At 55.9% G+C, this 17061-nt stretch overlaps 1 protein-coding gene across 1 annotated transcript in view; it reads left to right on the top strand.

Annotated features, from left to right (window-relative positions):
• EVL (Enah/Vasp-like) overlaps positions 1 to 17061 on the top strand; it is an 85615-nt gene that overhangs the window by 64680 nt on the left and 3874 nt on the right. Inside the window, exons 4-11 of the mRNA XM_011991645.1 lie at positions 154 to 217; positions 3477 to 3541; positions 5283 to 5512; positions 6334 to 6455; positions 9470 to 9530; positions 12673 to 12736; positions 14347 to 14413; positions 14509 to 14571. Coding sequence (XP_011847035.1) covers positions 154 to 217; positions 3477 to 3541; positions 5283 to 5512; positions 6334 to 6455; positions 9470 to 9530; positions 12673 to 12736; positions 14347 to 14413; positions 14509 to 14571 — 736 coding nt within the window. The remainder of the gene's footprint in view (positions 1 to 153; positions 218 to 3476; positions 3542 to 5282; positions 5513 to 6333; positions 6456 to 9469; positions 9531 to 12672; positions 12737 to 14346; positions 14414 to 14508; positions 14572 to 17061) is intronic.

Genomic DNA, 17061 nt, shown 5'->3' with positions numbered 1-17061 from the left:
AGACTCCGTCTCAAAAAAAAAAAAAAAAAAAAAGATTCTTAAAGATGTCTCTTCTGCAGCCAGGAGGTGGGCACAGATAGAGAGCGCTCCAGGTGGGTTTGTTGGGGCCTTTCTTCCTCTAACCACTCTGTTTCTGTGCTTCTCTGCCCACAGGCCCCTCCAGCCAGCGTCAGGTGCAGAATGGCCCCTCTCCTGATGAGATGGACATCCAGAGAAGGTAACCCAGCACCCACAGGGGCCAGGCTGGGTGGCCAGGGGTGCCTTCAATGGGTGAGGATGTACCAGCAGCCAGGGCCAGGACTCCTAGAGGCATACGCTGCAGGAGGGTGCAGGGTGCAGGCCAGACCAGGAAGAAAGAGGGGGCCAATGCACAGCCGCTAGTCCCGGACACCAAGACCAGGAATGACCGTGGGAGTCTGGCATTCTATAGAGAGTGCTACTGACCTCCAGCGGGATGGCTCTCAGGGTGACCCAGCAGAGCCCAAGTGCTCTCCATTGTCGCCTCACTTCCTCTTCCCCAACGTAGCAGGAGACAGTCCAGGCATGAGGGATTCAACCTGGGGGGTAGTCGCTCCCATGGGATGGGGCTAGGGACCATAGGAATGAACCCTCTCACCCCATGACACTCTCACCCCATGGAGCTTCTAAAGTGTTAGCATGAGGGGAAGAGGAAGGGCCAAGGCTGTTGTCCTGAAATTACAGTCATGGTGGGTCCCCATGGAGCAGCCTCCCAAGGTCACATTGAACCTAGGTCTGCCCTCTCAGCGATGGGTCCTCGCCGCTTCTGTGTCAAGGGAGGTAGGGCCCGGCCCAGGCCTTCCTCACTCAGCTTTGTCAGACAGGGAGTCAAGCTGCAACTCTCTGTGGCTGCGCTCGAGTCCAGTCCTGGACCAGGAGTCAGGAAAGCCGGCGTCTGCCCCCACCTCCCCCTCTCACCAAATGGCATGGGGCTTATCCCAAGACCTCCTCTCCTCTGGCCTTTTCCTGAGACTGAGAAATGAATGCCTTGCAGCCTTGGGCAAGTTCCTCTCCAAGCCTCAGTTTCCCAATTTGAAGATGGTGTTGGCTTTGCTCTGCCTGTCTCATCCACTCACCCTCAGGGCTTTTCTTACTGTTGTCCCCATGAGCCAGCTGAAGCCCAGAGAATGGAAGTGACTTGCCCAGAGTAACCAGGGAGTCAGGCAGAACCCAGACTGGCAGGCAGGTCTCACTCCAGCTGCAGCTCCCTGGCAGGACCCAAGGCCAGCCCTACCCACAAAAAGGCGTGAAGGAATGAGCCACCAGATGCCAGGTGTAAGCGTACAGGAGTGGATGGCCGCTAAATGGGTCCTTCATTTCTCTCGAAACTGCTTCAACACCCACAGTGCTGAATTCTGTACCCCAGGGCCCAAACCAAGCTGTGTGGGGTCACTGGCCGGCTGGGAATGGGAGCACCGCTTGGCGGTCGGGGTGTGAACAGCAGGGGACAGCAGCCGGGCACGGTGGCTCAAGCCTGTAATCCCAGCACTTTGGGAGGCCGAGATGGGTGGATCACAAGGTCAGGAGATCGAGACCATCCTGGCTAACACGGTGAAACCCTGTCTCTACTAAAAATACAAAAAATTAGCCGGGCGAGGTGGCGGGCGCCTGTAGTCCCAGCTACTCGGGAGGCTGAGGCAGGAGAATGGCGTGAACCTGGGAGGCGGAGCTTGCAGTGAGCTGAGATCCGGCCACTGCACTCCAGCCTGGGCGACAGAGCAAGACTCCATCTCAAAAAAAAAAAAACAGCAGGGGACATACCCACAAACACATACACTTGCCCCAAGGCAGGACCAGAGACAGACACACACACACACACACACACACCTGCCCCAAGGCAGGACTACACACAAATACCTGCACCAGAGACAGACACACACACACACACACACACACCTGCCCCAAGACGAGACCACACACACACAAGCACACACCTGCCCCAAGGCAGGACTACACACAAATACCTGCCCAAGGTGGGACCCCACACACACACACACACACACCTGCCCCAAGACGGAATCACACACAAAGACACACCCACACCCACCTGCCTCAAGGCAGGAACACACACACGGCAGGGGAGACTCTCGCTTGTCCCATGCCACTTTATTGGAGGCGGACAGGGGCAAGACTTAGTGAGGCAGAGACTCCAAGCATCCAAACAGTATCATAGGTTCAGACGGAATGAATATTTTTCACACATCGTCATTTTACCATGGTTTTCTAGGTGTGTGGCTCCTGCTGGGGAGGTTTCAGCAGTTTGAGACACTAATATAGATGCTGCTGGGAGCTTTTCAGACCTTAATGCTAAAAGGGGCTTTTCTTTTTTTTTTTTTGAGATGGAGTCTTGCTCTGTCACCTAGGCTGGAGTGCAGTGGCGTGATCTTGGCTCACTGCAACCTCTGCCTCCTGGGTTCAAGAGATTCTCCTGCCTCAGCCCCCTGAGTATCTGGGATTACAGGCGCACGCCACCACACCCAGCTCATTTTTGTATTTTTAGTAGAGACGGGGTTTCACCATGTTGGTCAGACTGGTCTCAAACTCCTGACCTCCTGATCCGCCCGCCTCACCCTCCCAAAGTGCTGTGATTATAGGTGTGAGCCACTGCACCCGGGCATTCCATAATGTTTTAGTTAAGGCATATACCCTACAAGAACCCCATGAAATAGATGTTTCTGGGACTCCCACCAAGCCCAGAGCTGCCTTCAGAGCAGTCCTTAACCCTGTGTTTCCATAGCAGGTGTTCAGTTTGCACCACACCAGCTGAGCTCTTGATGCTGTCTGTGGCCTGCATGATTTCTTAAGGTGCCTCTCACTCCAGAAGTCGGTCCCTGGATTCTGTGGATGTATCTGGGGCTCAGTGTCCTCATTCATCTTGCTTTTAAGAGCACCCTGAGGCCACTCTGCCATAAGGAACTGGGATGTGAGTTCCCACTGTGGTGCACGTAGCAGTGTGCCACAGCATACCAAACGGCCCCCTAGACGAAAGCGGGCTGTGGCCGGTCTGTGGTAAAGAAAATGAGAAGTGTAGGCTTTGTGTCCATTTCTGCTGGCAACTAACACACCTGAGAACTGTGCCAGGAAGCTTGGCCAGGTCCTAAGAATAGGCGTTCCTGAGACTGGGTCTTTTGAGGCCACAGGCCCCCAAAAGCCAGATGTGCCCATCTAGCCCAGGGAAGAGCTTGGTCACTCTGAGGAGTGGAATCACGTTGGCCTTCCATGAGGAGCTCTGTGTTCAGTGTGCCTGAGACTCAGGAGAGAGCCGGTGCTCCCATTTCGGGAGCTGGACCCAGCCACATCCCCCTCCTGTTAAGTAGAGGCAGCTGTGGCACACCGTGGTGCTTGTGGAGCACTGGCGAAACCTGACTCTGAAGCCGGAGCCTGTGGGCGCAGCGCAGGCACCAAGTGTGCTCTCCAGTGTGGAGAAGTCAGACTGCCCCGCTGTGGTTGCTTTTCAGACAAGTGATGGAGCAGCACCAGCAGCAGCGTCAGGAATCTCTAGAAAGAAGAACCTCGGCCACAGGTGAGAGCCCTCCTCCCCTAGGGCTGACTCCCATGCTGGTGCCGGGTGGTAGCCCCTCCACATAGATGAGGCCCAGGGACACACGGGGCGCTGTGTGAGTAGCTATGGGGAGCCTAGGTCTCAAAGTGCGACCGCCACTTCAGATGGTGAGGGTAGCAAAGAGAGCAGAGCAGAGGCTTGGGGAGTCTGCTCAGCTGGGTCTGGCCACTGCCCACCAACCTCCTCCGGAGTGGACATTCAGCCAGCACTTCCCGTGTCTCAGGCACCGTGCTAAGGGCTGGGGACATGACTACGACTGCAGATGCAGTTCCTGCCCTCAGGGAGCCCACTGTCCAGTCAAGGAGACAGCGAACCCACCCTTGCCGTGTCACATGGCGCACACTGTGGCAAGTGACGAGCAGGTGCTGAAGGCCCACCCTGGGTCAGGGAAGACTTCCCACAGGAGGTGCTGCCACGCGTCCGTCTGGGACGTTTGGTGGAGCTTAGCACATTAAAGGAGAAGGACAAGGGTTTTCCAGAAATTGTCGTGTTCACTGATAGGCAAAGGACTAGATAATTTACCAAGTGCTTTCATGTTCTTTGTCTTGTTTCATTTTCTCAAACACCTTATTGAAGTGAGCAGGTGACTATTATCCTGTTTACTGATGAGAAACTCGAGCCCTTACTGGTTACAGGAGCGCCCTGCTCATGAGATGCTGACTGACCCCATCACCCCCACCTAACTGCTGCAGGTTTCCTGCCCCCCCACCAGCCACTCTGCATTTCTGATGCAGGTCTGACACTGTCATCATGTCGTGCCTTCCCCATCACTCTTGGAACAGCCTGTGCCCGCCCTCTCTCCCTCTAGTGCCTCAAGCACTTTCCATCCTTTTCCTCCTTCCTCACATTTTGCGTCCGCCTCTTCACCTAACTGAACCCCTGCTCTCCAGTCATGTCCCAGCTTCACAGTTACTTCTGTGAGGAAGTCTTCCGTGAACTTCTGGCCAGGCTGGGGTGCCTCTTTGTATACCAACATGGTGCCGTGTGCCTGCCCTTGGTAACACTTGTCAGCTTGCCACAGTCCTCCATCTGCATTCACCCATGCAATTCGTTGACTGTTCCTCACAGGCTGTGAGCACCCTGAGCAGAGAGCTTGTGGCTGGTTTTCCCCGGCACCATACCCAGCACCTAGCACATTGCCTGGCACAAAACAGGCTCAGGCAGCACTGGCGGAGGGGGCTGGATGGATGATGCTGGAGCCCAGCACTCAGCATTGCGCCCTGACCCACGCCCCCAGTTGGCCCTGGGACCCACAGTACCTGCCACGGCCTCCAAAGACCAAGTGTCAGTCACAGTTGGATCTTGGTGACTAGCTTCTGCCTAGGGGATGCTAGGTGCTTAGAAGGAGCAGAGAAGAGAAGAGGCACAAACTGTAACCAGCCAGCTTCCTCTCCCCCTGGAAAAACATGATTGGAGCAAGAGGAAATTGCCTGGGCTCAAGGAATGTTAAGCAAATAGAGGACACTGTGGGTCCAGCCAGGCCCCGGAGTACTGAGGACACCAGAATAGGGAATAATTGTGCCAGAGCCAAGTTCATCCCATGGGGGCTTCCTGGATGAAGCAGGCCTGGAGCTAGCTGTTCCTCATCCCTCTGAGGAGCAGCCTGCCCTCTGTCCTTCCTCTGGGAAACCTGAGCTGAGAGCAGCAGGCTTAGCCCCCAGCTGGGTGCTGGAGCTGGCTGAGCCTCACTGTTGCGTTTCAGGGCCCATCCTCCCACCAGGGCATCCCTCATCTGCAGCCAGCGCCCCCATCTCATGTAGTGGGCCTCCACCGCCACCCCCACCCCCAGTCCCACCTCCACCCACAGGGGCTACCCCACCTCCCCCACCCCCACTGCCAGCTGGAGGAGCCCAGGGGTCCAGCCACGACGAGAGCTCCATGTCAGGACTGGCCGCTGCCATAGCTGGGGCCAAGCTGAGAAGAGTCCAACGGGTAAGACCTCCTGTGTGCGGGGCGGGAATGGGACCGAGGGACGCTTATGCCGTCTGCAAAGTGATTGTATTCCTTCCCCCGTCTGTGAGACGCTGAGCAAACTGCCTCCCTGCCCAAAGCTAGCTGGCCCTTGGCCCCTTTTTCTCAAATAAGAAATCACATGGGACAGCAATTTGAAATTATGAGGTGCTTTAGTTAGCCATTGAGCCTCACATTGACCTTCATACGTGGGGCCAGAAATATGTCCCGCTTTAGAGATGAGGAAGTGGAAGCACAAAAGCTGAATAATTTGCGCAAGTCACACCGTTTATAAATAGCAGATTTTGGACTCAAGCCTGGGTCTCCTGAATCTAAGTCCATTGCCCTTTCCACTGTACAAAGCTGTATCCTGGCAACTAGGTCCACCTGGCTGTTTCTTCCCTAACCCTTGCTCATATGTTCTGGAACTGTGCTTGTAAGAATAGCTCTGATACAGACCTTTGGCTTACATTGCGTTTCCTTCCCACAGAACAGTCTCTTCTCCCCTCCCTCCCTCCCGCCATGTGTCATGGCTGGTCTTGGCAAAGACACTGACCATGAGCCTGCAGGCTGGGGCGTGTCTGCGACCTGTGTGACCTGGGCTGGTCCTTGTCCCTCCGTTGATTCTGGTTTTCTCCCCTGTGGGGTTGGGGAATAATGGACTAGATGGCCCCTGAGGCCCCTTGCAGTGCTACTGCCATAGGATTCACACGCACATAGTCGCCTGCATCCCCTCACGTAGTTGCTGCTCCCTGTTCTGCCATCAGCAGCAGAATCTAAAACGTGGCCTCCTTTTTCCTCAGCCAGAAGATGCATCTGGAGGCTCCAGTCCCAGTGGGACCTCAAAGTCCGATGCCAACCGGGCAAGCAGTGGGGGTGGCGGAGGAGGCCTCATGGAGGAAATGAACAAACTGCTGGCCAAGAGGTAGGTCTCCACACCTCCCGAGGCTTGTTGTGCCTCGTGGGAAGCTCCTGGCCCCCGGTGCTGCACACAGAATCCTTGCTTGACCCCAGAATCTTTGTTCCCTGGGTTTGGCCAAGCAGGGGAAACTGTTACTTAAGTTTACCCTTCCCAAGGGCTTAGTGTGAAGCAGCAAGCCCACAGGAGTCCTCTAAACTCCAAATCCTTCATTTTAGCTCAGCAAGTATTTCCTGAAGCATCTATCATGTACTAGCCCTGTCCTGAGCAGAGATAAATTTGGAGACAATTTCAAAGATAAACGCAGGAAAAAGAACAGTCCTTGCTCTTAAGATCCTAACAGAAATAAGATGTGGCTACAGTGGTCGAGTTTGCAGAGGACACTCTGGTGAATGTGTGGTGAAGGCGCCCCATCCTCCGGGATTCATTATGGAGGACTCAGGAGGAGTTATGAAGGGTAGGAGCCCAGAGGCCATTGCCCTGAGTGACGGAGAGAGAGCAGTTCCATCTACATCCCGGCTGGACTCTAGGGCCTGAGACCTGGCCATGTGTGCCTGCTCGCTGCAGCAGGTGTGGCTGCAGCCTGCCATTGTGGCTCTCTGCTGTTCCCCAGATGAAACCCGAGCAGGTGGGGAGATCATCCAGGTGTTTCTCAAAAGGGATGCAAAGCTTGGATTTTATTTTAAAATATGACTTGGCATCAGGAATTGTGCTCACCTTGGACTACCAATATCGTGGCTCACCTAGGCACCAGAGGGCACAGGAGCAGGCCTCTCCTGCCAGAATAGAGGAAGCTGCAGCAGGGACCCTGTTCCCTTGGTAACCCAACCTCCACCCCCTGCCACTTTGTCGCCTTCTCCTGGCCCTCCCAGCTGCCTTCCAATTGGCTGACCCAAGTGAGAACTCTGTGTGTGCCCAGGGTCTTCACACTGCAGTCCTAGTTCCTCTCATTACCTTCCCGTGGCTCCATGAGGATGACGCGAGATGACAGAGGCCCACAGGTGCAGGCAGCTGGTGTGGCACTTCATGGCAGGGACACAGCCTGGGTTTCCTGCCAAGGGCCTCTTTGCGTGCATCACAGATGGCAGGGAGGGGAGGCTCTGCATGTGTCAGGGAACAGCAAGGTGGATCCACAGCACGGGCCTCAGCGTGTGTAAATCGCCAAGACAGGAGGCAGGCTTCTGAGCAGTTTCCTGTGAGTGAGTCCAGGTGTGCGGGGCTGACAGCGGTCACACAGAGGTGAAGGGCTCCGCAGGGGAGAGGCCGGGAGGGCCCCGCGGGGGGAGAGGCCAGGAGGGCCCCGTGGGGGAGAGGCCGGGAGGGCTCGCGGAAGGATGAGGACGTCCTGTGCTGTAAGAGGGACAGTGGGCAGAGTTAAGGTAAAGCTGGGAAGGCTGACGCCCCCTGTGCCTGGAGAGCTAGGTGGGGAGGAAATGGACCAAAGGTCTGGCTGGAAGAGGGAGCCTCCTGGTGCAGGGCATCGGGTTCCACCTCAGAGCACTCAGAGGGGAGGATGGGCCACAGAGAAATAGAAATCGTTTTGGAAAAGAAAATATGAATGCTCTCCCTGAGTCCTAGACCACGCTGAGGGGAAGTACCTTTCTGTCTGAGAACAGGAAAAGGCCAGTATTGCCAGGAGCCAGCGAGATGCCAGATGCTGGTGGGAGAGCCAAGGCCCTCCCGAGAACACACATGCTTTGCATAGCTCAGCAGGGATCAATCAGGTTGCTCTTTGAAATCCACCTTAGTGATGGCTCCTGGGTGGAGCTGACCATGACAATGCCCTTGCCAGGTTTCTTTTCATGTTGGTTGTCTCCTGCCTCTGAGGGCATGCAGTTGAGTCTCTCTGCCAGTAGTGGAGGACAGGAGGGAAATAAACGTGGACGGAAAGCCCCTGTTTGGCAGCACTTTCACAGACACTCCTCCCGCCGACACCCCCTGCGAGCGGGTGGCTTGGTCCGCGTTCTGTTTCTAGGAGATGGGACGCTGGCTGCTGGGGGCAGCTGGTGAGGTGAAAATGATCATGGCTAGGCCAGTTAGGAGACTCTGACAGTCCAGGAAGAGATGATGGGGGCATGCAGGAAGGTGTCAAAAGTAAAGACAAAAAAGACAGGCGGGTACCCAGATTTAGAGGTAGAACTGACCAGGCTGACTGTTATAAAAAGCTGGTGTCAGGGGTGGTTCCCTGGTTTCTGGGCTGAGGGACGAGGTGGGCAGACCTGTCCTGAGATGAGAGCTAAAGAAGGGGGAGCCAGCTGGGCCCATCACAGACAGGCCACAGACAGAGGCCACAGCCCCTCACCACACCTCAGACCAGTTCCATGCTTGATGGGCAGCTCATCTCAAGTTGAAGAGCTACAGAAGCCTATCTCTGGGGAATACTGAGGGTCTGCCTGTGTAGACCTGGGAGGTCAGCAGATACCACTGAGGCCAAAAAATGTGGGTGAGGTTTTAGAGTACATGAAACGGGGATTCATACTGGGGAGGGCGTCACGTGGACCTATGCCAGGGCTCCTCTTCTGAGCATTTCCAGGCTCTGAGTGGCATTCTAGATTGGGGAGGGCATGGCTGGGTTAACTGAGTTCCGAGACACGAGGGCCTTAGGGTGAAAGTGTCCAATGTCCTGACCTGTGTGACAGACTGCAGCCCAGAGAAGTGCCTCTCTGTCCCATGTGGCCAGGTCTTCGGTGTCCTGGGAACAGAGCGCGCCCGCCTCCCCTCCACCCCTCGGACACTACAGCTGCCGCCAGTAGAGCTAAACAGACACAGAGGCATCTCGCCCTCTCTATCTAAACCAGTTTCATGTCCCAGGCCATGAGCACACAGAGGTCCTGGACATTTGCCTGGGCCTGGCTCCTCACCAGATGGGGCCTGGGCAAGCCGCCTCCTTCACACCGTCATTTTCCCCCACAGGTTTATCTGAGTGCTGGGGTGGGTCTGGCAGGGAGGAGGCAGAAGAGTTCTGGGACAGTGTGAGAACGTGAGGAGCTGATCTGTATCTTCCCCTTCTCTGTGCCTAGGAGAAAAGCAGCCTCCCAGTCAGACAAGCCAGCTGAGAAGAAGGAAGATGAAAGCCAAATGGTGAGCAAGCAGCCTGCCCCACCCTCAGGCTTCCCACTGAGATCAGTGCATCGGCAGGGAGGCTCTCTAATCTCAGGCGAGGCCTTTGGGACCTGCGTGGGATGGGCACTTCTTCAGGTGATTCACAGGAGGGGTGGAGGGTCTCTGCAGCGCTTGGCCCTGCACCACCCTGGCCCCAGCGACAGGCCTGCCCTCACTGAGCACCACCGACCAGACACTGCTCCACCCTTGGAGCTGCAGCCCAACAGGGGAGAAACCTGGGGCCCTGGCACTGCACCGCAGGGCTACTTCGCCTGCCCAGGAGCCCCAGGGAGCACGGACCAGCCAGGGTCTCGTCGGAACTGGGACTCCAAGAGTACACTGCAGTGGGGCACGTCTGCCAGAAGCCCAGAGAGGTTTTTATTTTCAAACTATTTCTGTTTCTAAAGACCTCTCTTCCAGCAGGAGCTTCAGGTGAGCTGTGGCAAAGGAGCCCTGGAGCCCTAGCTCTTGTCCTTAGCAGGCAGCCCAGAGCCAGCCTGGCTGCCGGAACTCCCAACATCTGCTTCCACTTAGGGCAGCTAATTCTCTTTTCCTCTGTGTTAAGCTTTTCCTATAAAAAGACTGCTACTGACAGGGCTAAGTTTAGCCTTAACTACAAATGCCTTAAAGGTTCCACCTCAGTGCAGAATGAGAGAGGAAATACAACTGCCAGGGACCAGAGTAGGCTTCCTGCCCTGTCCTCCCATTAGTCAGGGTCATGCTGGTGTTACCCTGAGGCTATAGCCCTCCCAGCTGATCCGCACCTCTCAGCCCCGTCCTGGGCACATAAGGGTCCCTTTGCCCCACTAGCCAGCTCCCATTCAGCCTGCACTTCTCTGCATAAACCTTACTCCTTAAAAAACAGCCTCCCGGCCGGCGCAACACTTCACATCTATAATCCCAGCACTTTGGGAGGCTGAGGCAGATGGATCACCTGAGATCAGGAGTTTGAGACCAGCCTGGCCAACATAGTGAAACGCCATCTCTGCTAAAAATATAGAATTAGCTGGGTGTGGTGGCACATGCCTGTAATCCCAGCTACTCGGGAGACTGAGGCAGGAGAATTCCTTGAACCTGGGAGTCAGAGGTTGCAGTGAGCGGAGATCGCACCATTGCACTCCAGCCTGGGCAACAAGAGTAAGACTCCGTCTCAAAAACAAAACAAAACAACAACAACAACAAAAAACAGCCTCCCGACCCCCAGGCCTCACAAGCTCTTCACTACTTGATCCCAGCCCTGGTCTTCTCCCCAGGCCCTCAGCACAGGCACGATTGCTTGTGCAGGCTCACTGTCTCCTGCCAGATCTTAGGCCCTTGGAGGGCCAGGCCTGGGCTTCTCTCACGTCCACCATTTCCGTACCTTGCACATGCTGTGGAGTTTAGCCAACTGACTTGCCATTAATTTCTGAAATTGCAGGCCACAGCATAATCACAGACATCAAAATACTGTGGCCTGGTTCCAGCCACAGGCCTGGGGCTCCGAAGACATTGCTGGCCTTTCTTAATCAGGTGCCAGTATGTTGCAGTCCCAGCCCCTGAAAACTGAAACTCACTCCTCGAGCTCTAAGAATGGATTTCAAAGCCCAGGGGCTTCTAGAAGAGGAACATTCTTGAAACCTTCAACCCCAAGGATGGCACTCTCCTCCTCAGACCCCTATCTTTTCTCTCTTGTTGATAGGCCCCTGGCTCCAGCTGGTTCTTGTTTGCCAAGGTCCCTTCTCACACTCGGGACTAGCCTCTAAAGAGAGCAGGGCCTTCAGAAGATCCACGCACCAAACAAGTACAGTGGGAGGGAGAGAGGCTGATGGGCGGCGCTCATTTTCTTGTTTATGCTTCCCGGTATTTCACCGATTCTCTGCAGTGAACATGCACTATGTTTATCATTAACAGAGAAGAAAGAAGGCTTCTCTGAAAGATGAAAAGAGCCCCAAATGTGGAGTCCGGTGACTTGGGCAGGCACTCTGCCATGGCAGAGCTGGCCGTGGGCCAATGGAGTTACTGCTCCGAGGACCAGTTCTACCACCTGAAAACCTGCACCCAGGCACGCCAGGCACGGCTGCCTCACAGACTGCGACTGCCAGAGGAGGGATGCGAGCCTCTGTGCCCAGGGCCGGGGAGTGCTGCGGCCCCCTCTTTCCCAGCCTGGAGTCGAAGCATAACTTCCCTTTTAAGCAGGGAGGGTTTATAAAAAACATACGAGAAAAGATGATAATTTTTTAGTGACTCTGATGTCACCCTATATAGCTTGCATCGTGGCCCCCACACGTGTGTGTTGATTGACATAATCTGTTATTCAGCTGTCTTTAAAATGAGGAGGCCTAAGGACCTCATCCCAACACCTGCAGCCTGGCACCTGCTTTTGCCTCTCAACCAGAGCCCCCCAGGACTTATTCATTCACCACACAGATACGCAGGGTGTTCCTCATAGGTGCCAGGCCTCCTCTCGTGTGGGGACGTAGTGAGCAGAGGAGACAAAGCAAAGACCTCTGCCACGGTGACAGAGGTTCTTTGCTTCGGAGTGGAATGACACGTCAGGTTGGGAGGCCGCCTGTCAGCAGCTGGAATGCTGTGCATCCTGCTCCGTCAGTGGAAGGGTTACTCTTAATACTTAATCAGTGGCGCGTGCTTGATACTGAAAAATCGTCCTGACGCACATGCCGTGCATGATGAGTGTTAGGTGTTCCACTGCTGGGTGAACATGTCCACTATTCGAGCACTGCCACAGACCTATGACACGGGCAGGTGTGTGTGCTGCACAGGGGGAGCAGGCCACTCCACGGGGTGCTCACGAGAAGTCAGCGAGATGACACACGGGAGGCATCCGGCCCACGGCGGGCTCAGGGCTTGGGGGTGTTGAGGGGCAGAAGGAAGTTCTGCATCACCCTGCAGAGAACCTGTAGCTCCCTGCAGCCTTCCCTTCCCCAGGTTTGTCCACTGGCTCGATTCACTCCCCACTGAGATTTTGAGTTTTCACTTTTAAATATTTAATGTTTTGCTAATTATAAAAGTCATGTGTGTTCACTGGGGACATTTGGAAAACAGGTTTAATGAAGTGTCCAGTGATGTCCTGTCCTAGCCCCAGGTGGCCTTCCTAAACAGACTTCCTTCTTCTCCATTTTAGGAAGATCCTAGTACCTCCCCCTCTCCGGGGACCCGAGCAGCCAGCCAGCCACCTAACTCCTCAGGTGAGAGGGCGCCCCCCGCTGACCCCACTGAGGCATGAGGTCTCAGAGTGGGAGGGGGGGACCCTTCTGAGAGGACCCTCCGATCCAGCCTCTTTGGTATGCCTGAGCAGAGGGCCAGGCCGCTGGGAGGCCCAGTTCTTAAGGGTCCTCCAGAGCCTCCCCGAGGAGCCCGTGCGGGAGCACAGGAAGTGCTAGAGCAGACCCACTGAGGGGCCCCCAGGGTGACCTGCACGTCACCTTCCCACCAGGATCCTGAGTCCCGCATGAGGGAAGGCACTTGCCTGATAGCACATACCCAGGGTGGGAGTTTGTGTCCAGGGCTCCTGAGGCTGGCCGGGGCCAGTGCTCTTAAGCAGTGTCATTGTCAGCACTCATGTGTCCCGGTGAAACACCAGCTGATGACTGACATTACGGAGATGGCAGTAGATCCTGCTCCACCCGAAACGCAGCCCCTTCCCTGGCTCAGGTTTCTGTCTGTCTAAGCTGTGGCAGATGGGAGGTAGTTAGGAGAGTATGATGAGGCTTCGCAGTGGGAGGAAGACCCCAGGGTTGTTCATTCGACAGCCATTTTTACAGCACCTGCTCTGTGCCAGGCCTATGCTCGTGAGCATAGCGAGGAGAGGCAGGGGCGTCAGGCTGCCCTAGCTGGGCAGAGGAGGCTCTTGCCAGCTGTTCGTGTGTGTCTCTCGGGCATGCTGGGGTTGGGTGTCGCCTCCCTGTGAGACTGCACCCCATGTCCTCTCCTCCAAAGACTTTGCCTGGCATGTTGGTCTGCCTCCTCTGGTTGATGAACATGATCAGTGCCCCGCCCTGTTTGCTGCTTCCAACAGTCCAGTGAGTGGGCTCCCTGGTTCCCATCTGTGTGGAAAGCGGTTTGCTCAAGGCCACACACCTGGGACATGTCTGTAGCCCCAGGTCTGGTGCCTGCAGGCCCAGCGCCTGTCCCAGAAGGTGGCTTTGTGGAAAACTGCCTCAGTCCCACAGTTGGTCTGCAGGGTGCCAAGGCTCAGCTCGGGGCCAGGCAGCTGCCCCACTACCCCTAGAGATTTTGTCTTCTGCCTCTGCTCATCCTGCAAAGTCAACAAACCTTTTTAATGCAACAAATGCAACAAATCTTTTGGAGTAGAACAAAATATAACCCAATACCACTTACCTTAAAAAAGAAAAGACAAGCCAGCCAGCATGGGACAGAGCCAGGCGCAGCACTGGGGGCAGACTAAGGAGCCCCTCAGTAGCAGGTGCCAGGCTAAGGGGCCTGGCCGCCGCACCACATGTGGGAGCAAGGCTGTGCTGGGATGTCCGGGGAGGTCCTGCTTCCTCACCCTGTGGCTCTGGTCACTGGGTCCCTTACCAGCAGGCTCACGTTCCAGAGAGACCTGGCACAGTGAAGGCCTCAGAACCAGGTGACAGGTCAGGGTCAACCTGACCTAGGCCATGGGGGACTGAGAACAAGGAGCCAGGTTTTGGCTCGACTCACATCAGACCTTTGTGCCACGGGGCTCTGCACCCTCGGCATGGGTGAGGGCTTCCTGTTGGGATGTTTAGGGGATTGGGGTGGCTACTGAGTCCTCTCAGCTGTGAGGTTCTTCATCCATGAAATGAATTAACAGAGGCTGGCCGGAAGCCCTGGGAGCGGAGCAACTCGGTGGAGAAACCTGTGTCCTCGATTCTGTCCAGGTGAGCTGCCCCGGGAAGGCCTGAGTGGTGAGGCTGGTGGGGCAGAGGTGGGCGCTGGCGCCGATTCACATGTCTGTTTCATTCCATTGCCGTAGAACCCCGTCTGTGGCAAAGAGCCCCGAAGCTAAGAGCCCCCTTCAGTCGCAGCCTCACTCTAGGTACCGAACAACCCTCCTGCTCACATGTTCCCCAGGGCTTGGGGCTCCTCTGTCCCCCATCCCGTGACTAACACCCTTGCACCTTGTCTCACGTCCTGGCATTTAACAGCTTGCTCTGGGAAGATGATCTGTTCTTTCAGACCCAGGACCTTGGGGTCCTGACAGCTCCTCCTCCTCTCTCTGAGGGCAGTGACCAAGGAGGGCAGTGACCTGTCCACAGAGGTAGTGCAGGGTGCCCACCTGGAGTCCCAGCTCTGGACTCACTACGTGTGACAGTGGGCAAGTTAGGTGGCCTCTCCAAGCCTCTCTTTCCCCCCCCACAAAGTGAGGTGTGTTAACCCCTGCTGCACAGGGCAGTGGTGGGGACAGCTGTGCAAACAACAGCTGGACATGGAGTGTGGTCACTAGCCAGGGCCGCACACTGCAGTTCAACTAGTCCTATCTCTGGCCCTGAGCCCCTTTCCTCCAGCCCAGAGTCCTTCCTCTGCGTCCAGCACACAGAGCCAGTTTCCCCACAGACATGCTGACCATATTTCCCGAGTCAAAAGCTGGCATGACAACATGATAGAACATTTGGAACTGAGGTTGCCCAAAAAGGCAGAGGCAGCCAGCCACATAGTATCTGGAGGCACATTTGGCCTGAATTTGTAGGCCTCTAGAACCTGCATCAAGAATGTCTCCATTGCCACCACAAGTTGAAGGGAAACCACCCTTGTCACAGAGCAGGAGGCATTGAAACTGGCCTTGCAGAGCTAAACAGGTGGCGAGCAGAGCAGAGCCTGGCCTGGCCCTGGCAGCAATGCCAAGACCAGTGCAGGTGGACAGAGATGAGGCGGTCTTAGCAGTCAGCTGGGGTTTGTCGAAGGCTTATGGTCAGCCGGGCTGTGTGCTGGGGACAGTCCCTGCCTGCAAAGAGCACCGCGTGATCAAGGCCACTGTGGTCCTGAGGGGTGCTCTGGAGAGGGTGCGGGGCCACATGGTGGAAGGGACAGGGTGCTTTGGGGAGTGGGGTGGGGCAGGCCTCTGCCGGGAGCTGGCATTTTCGTTGACCCGGACGAGGAGGAGTCTGCTGTACGGAGATCATGGGGACAGCCTTCCAAGCAGAAGGAAGGGTAAGTGCCAGGGCCCTGAGCCTGCAGCCACCCGCGAGTTCTCCCACGACAGCAGGCCATGGGGCGGGGGAACCGGAAGGGTGAGGAAGAGGGTGTGAGGGAGCCCTGAGCTAGAAGTTTACATTGTATTCATGTGCAGGGTGTGAGGGAGCGCTGAGCTAGAAGTTTACATTGTATTCATGTGCAGGGCCCTCAGGGAGCTTGAGGCACAGGGTGCCATGATGATGGCTGGGGAGGGGAAGGCAACCAGAGTGGGCAAAGCGAGGGCCCTGGAGCAGATACAGCAGCAGGGGAAGCCTGCAGCGCTCCCAGTGGACCCTGCCCTGTCCTGCTGGTGCAGCAAAGGCAGGCTGCCATGTTGTGAGTGGCCAAGGGTCGCTCACTGGGCAGGAACATTGTCAAGGCCATTCATGCTTGGAATAGGGTCTCTTTTCAGCTCTGAGACAAATCTGTTCTCTGATTTCCAGATGGCTCCAAGGGGAGCATGTACCACCACCCCTCTGGTGTGTTGCGTTGCTTAGGAAGCCTGCTGTGTTTCTCGCTGGGTGGCTATTAGGGCTGCAGATGGAGAGGGCCAGGGCCTGGTGAGGTGGAGCAGTCGGCCCAGGTGTCCCAGCAGTTGTTGCTGGAATAGGGTCTGGAACCCACAGGAGAGGCCTGAAGGACCCAGGGTCCTCTGGCTGGATGCGTTTGACTCTCAGGACCCAGAATTACAGACCTATTTAGGGCTACGCTTGGCCAACTCTTTCTTGAACTCATCTGGAGGGTGTGGGAACACACATTCTTCATCCTTATTCTCCCTGGCTGTGGGCAACAGTGGTCCTCAGAGTCACCAGATGGTCCTCATCTGTGCCCGTAACCCCTCAGCAGCCAAGGCTGGCCCTGCCAGATAAATGTGTTGTGCCCGTGGTCACACCCAGGGGCTCATGCCACATACGTTTCCCTGAAACCATGGGCTCCAGCCTCCATCCTGTCCATGTGGGAGGGAACTTGGGTCCCAGCGGTGTGTCTTGCAGCACCAAGTCACGTTGAAAAGACCAGATAGACAAGCATTTTGCCAAGATCTTCCAGGGAAGGTGCATATGTGACACATTAACATTCAAATCAGGCCGGCACGGCGCTCATGCCTGTCATCCTAGCAGTTTGGGAGGCCGAGGCGGGAGGATCACTTGAGCCCAGGACTTCGAGACCAGCTTGGGCAATACAGTGAGACCTCATCTCTACAGATAAAATTTTTAAAAAGTAGGGCACATGTCTGTAGTCCCAGCTACTTGGGAGGCTAAGGTGGGAGGATCACTTGAGCCTGGGAGGTTGAGGCTGCAGTGAGGCATGATATGCCTCTACACTCCATCCTGGGTGATACAGTGAGACCCTGTCT

Source organism: Mandrillus leucophaeus, unplaced genomic scaffold (genome assembly GCF_000951045.1).
Source record: "Mandrillus leucophaeus isolate KB7577 unplaced genomic scaffold, Mleu.le_1.0 Scaffold4, whole genome shotgun sequence".
Taxonomy (NCBI): domain Eukaryota; kingdom Metazoa; phylum Chordata; class Mammalia; order Primates; family Cercopithecidae; genus Mandrillus; species Mandrillus leucophaeus.
The sequence above is the reverse complement of the archived record's forward strand: the minus strand, read 5'-3'. Positions and strand labels throughout refer to the sequence as shown.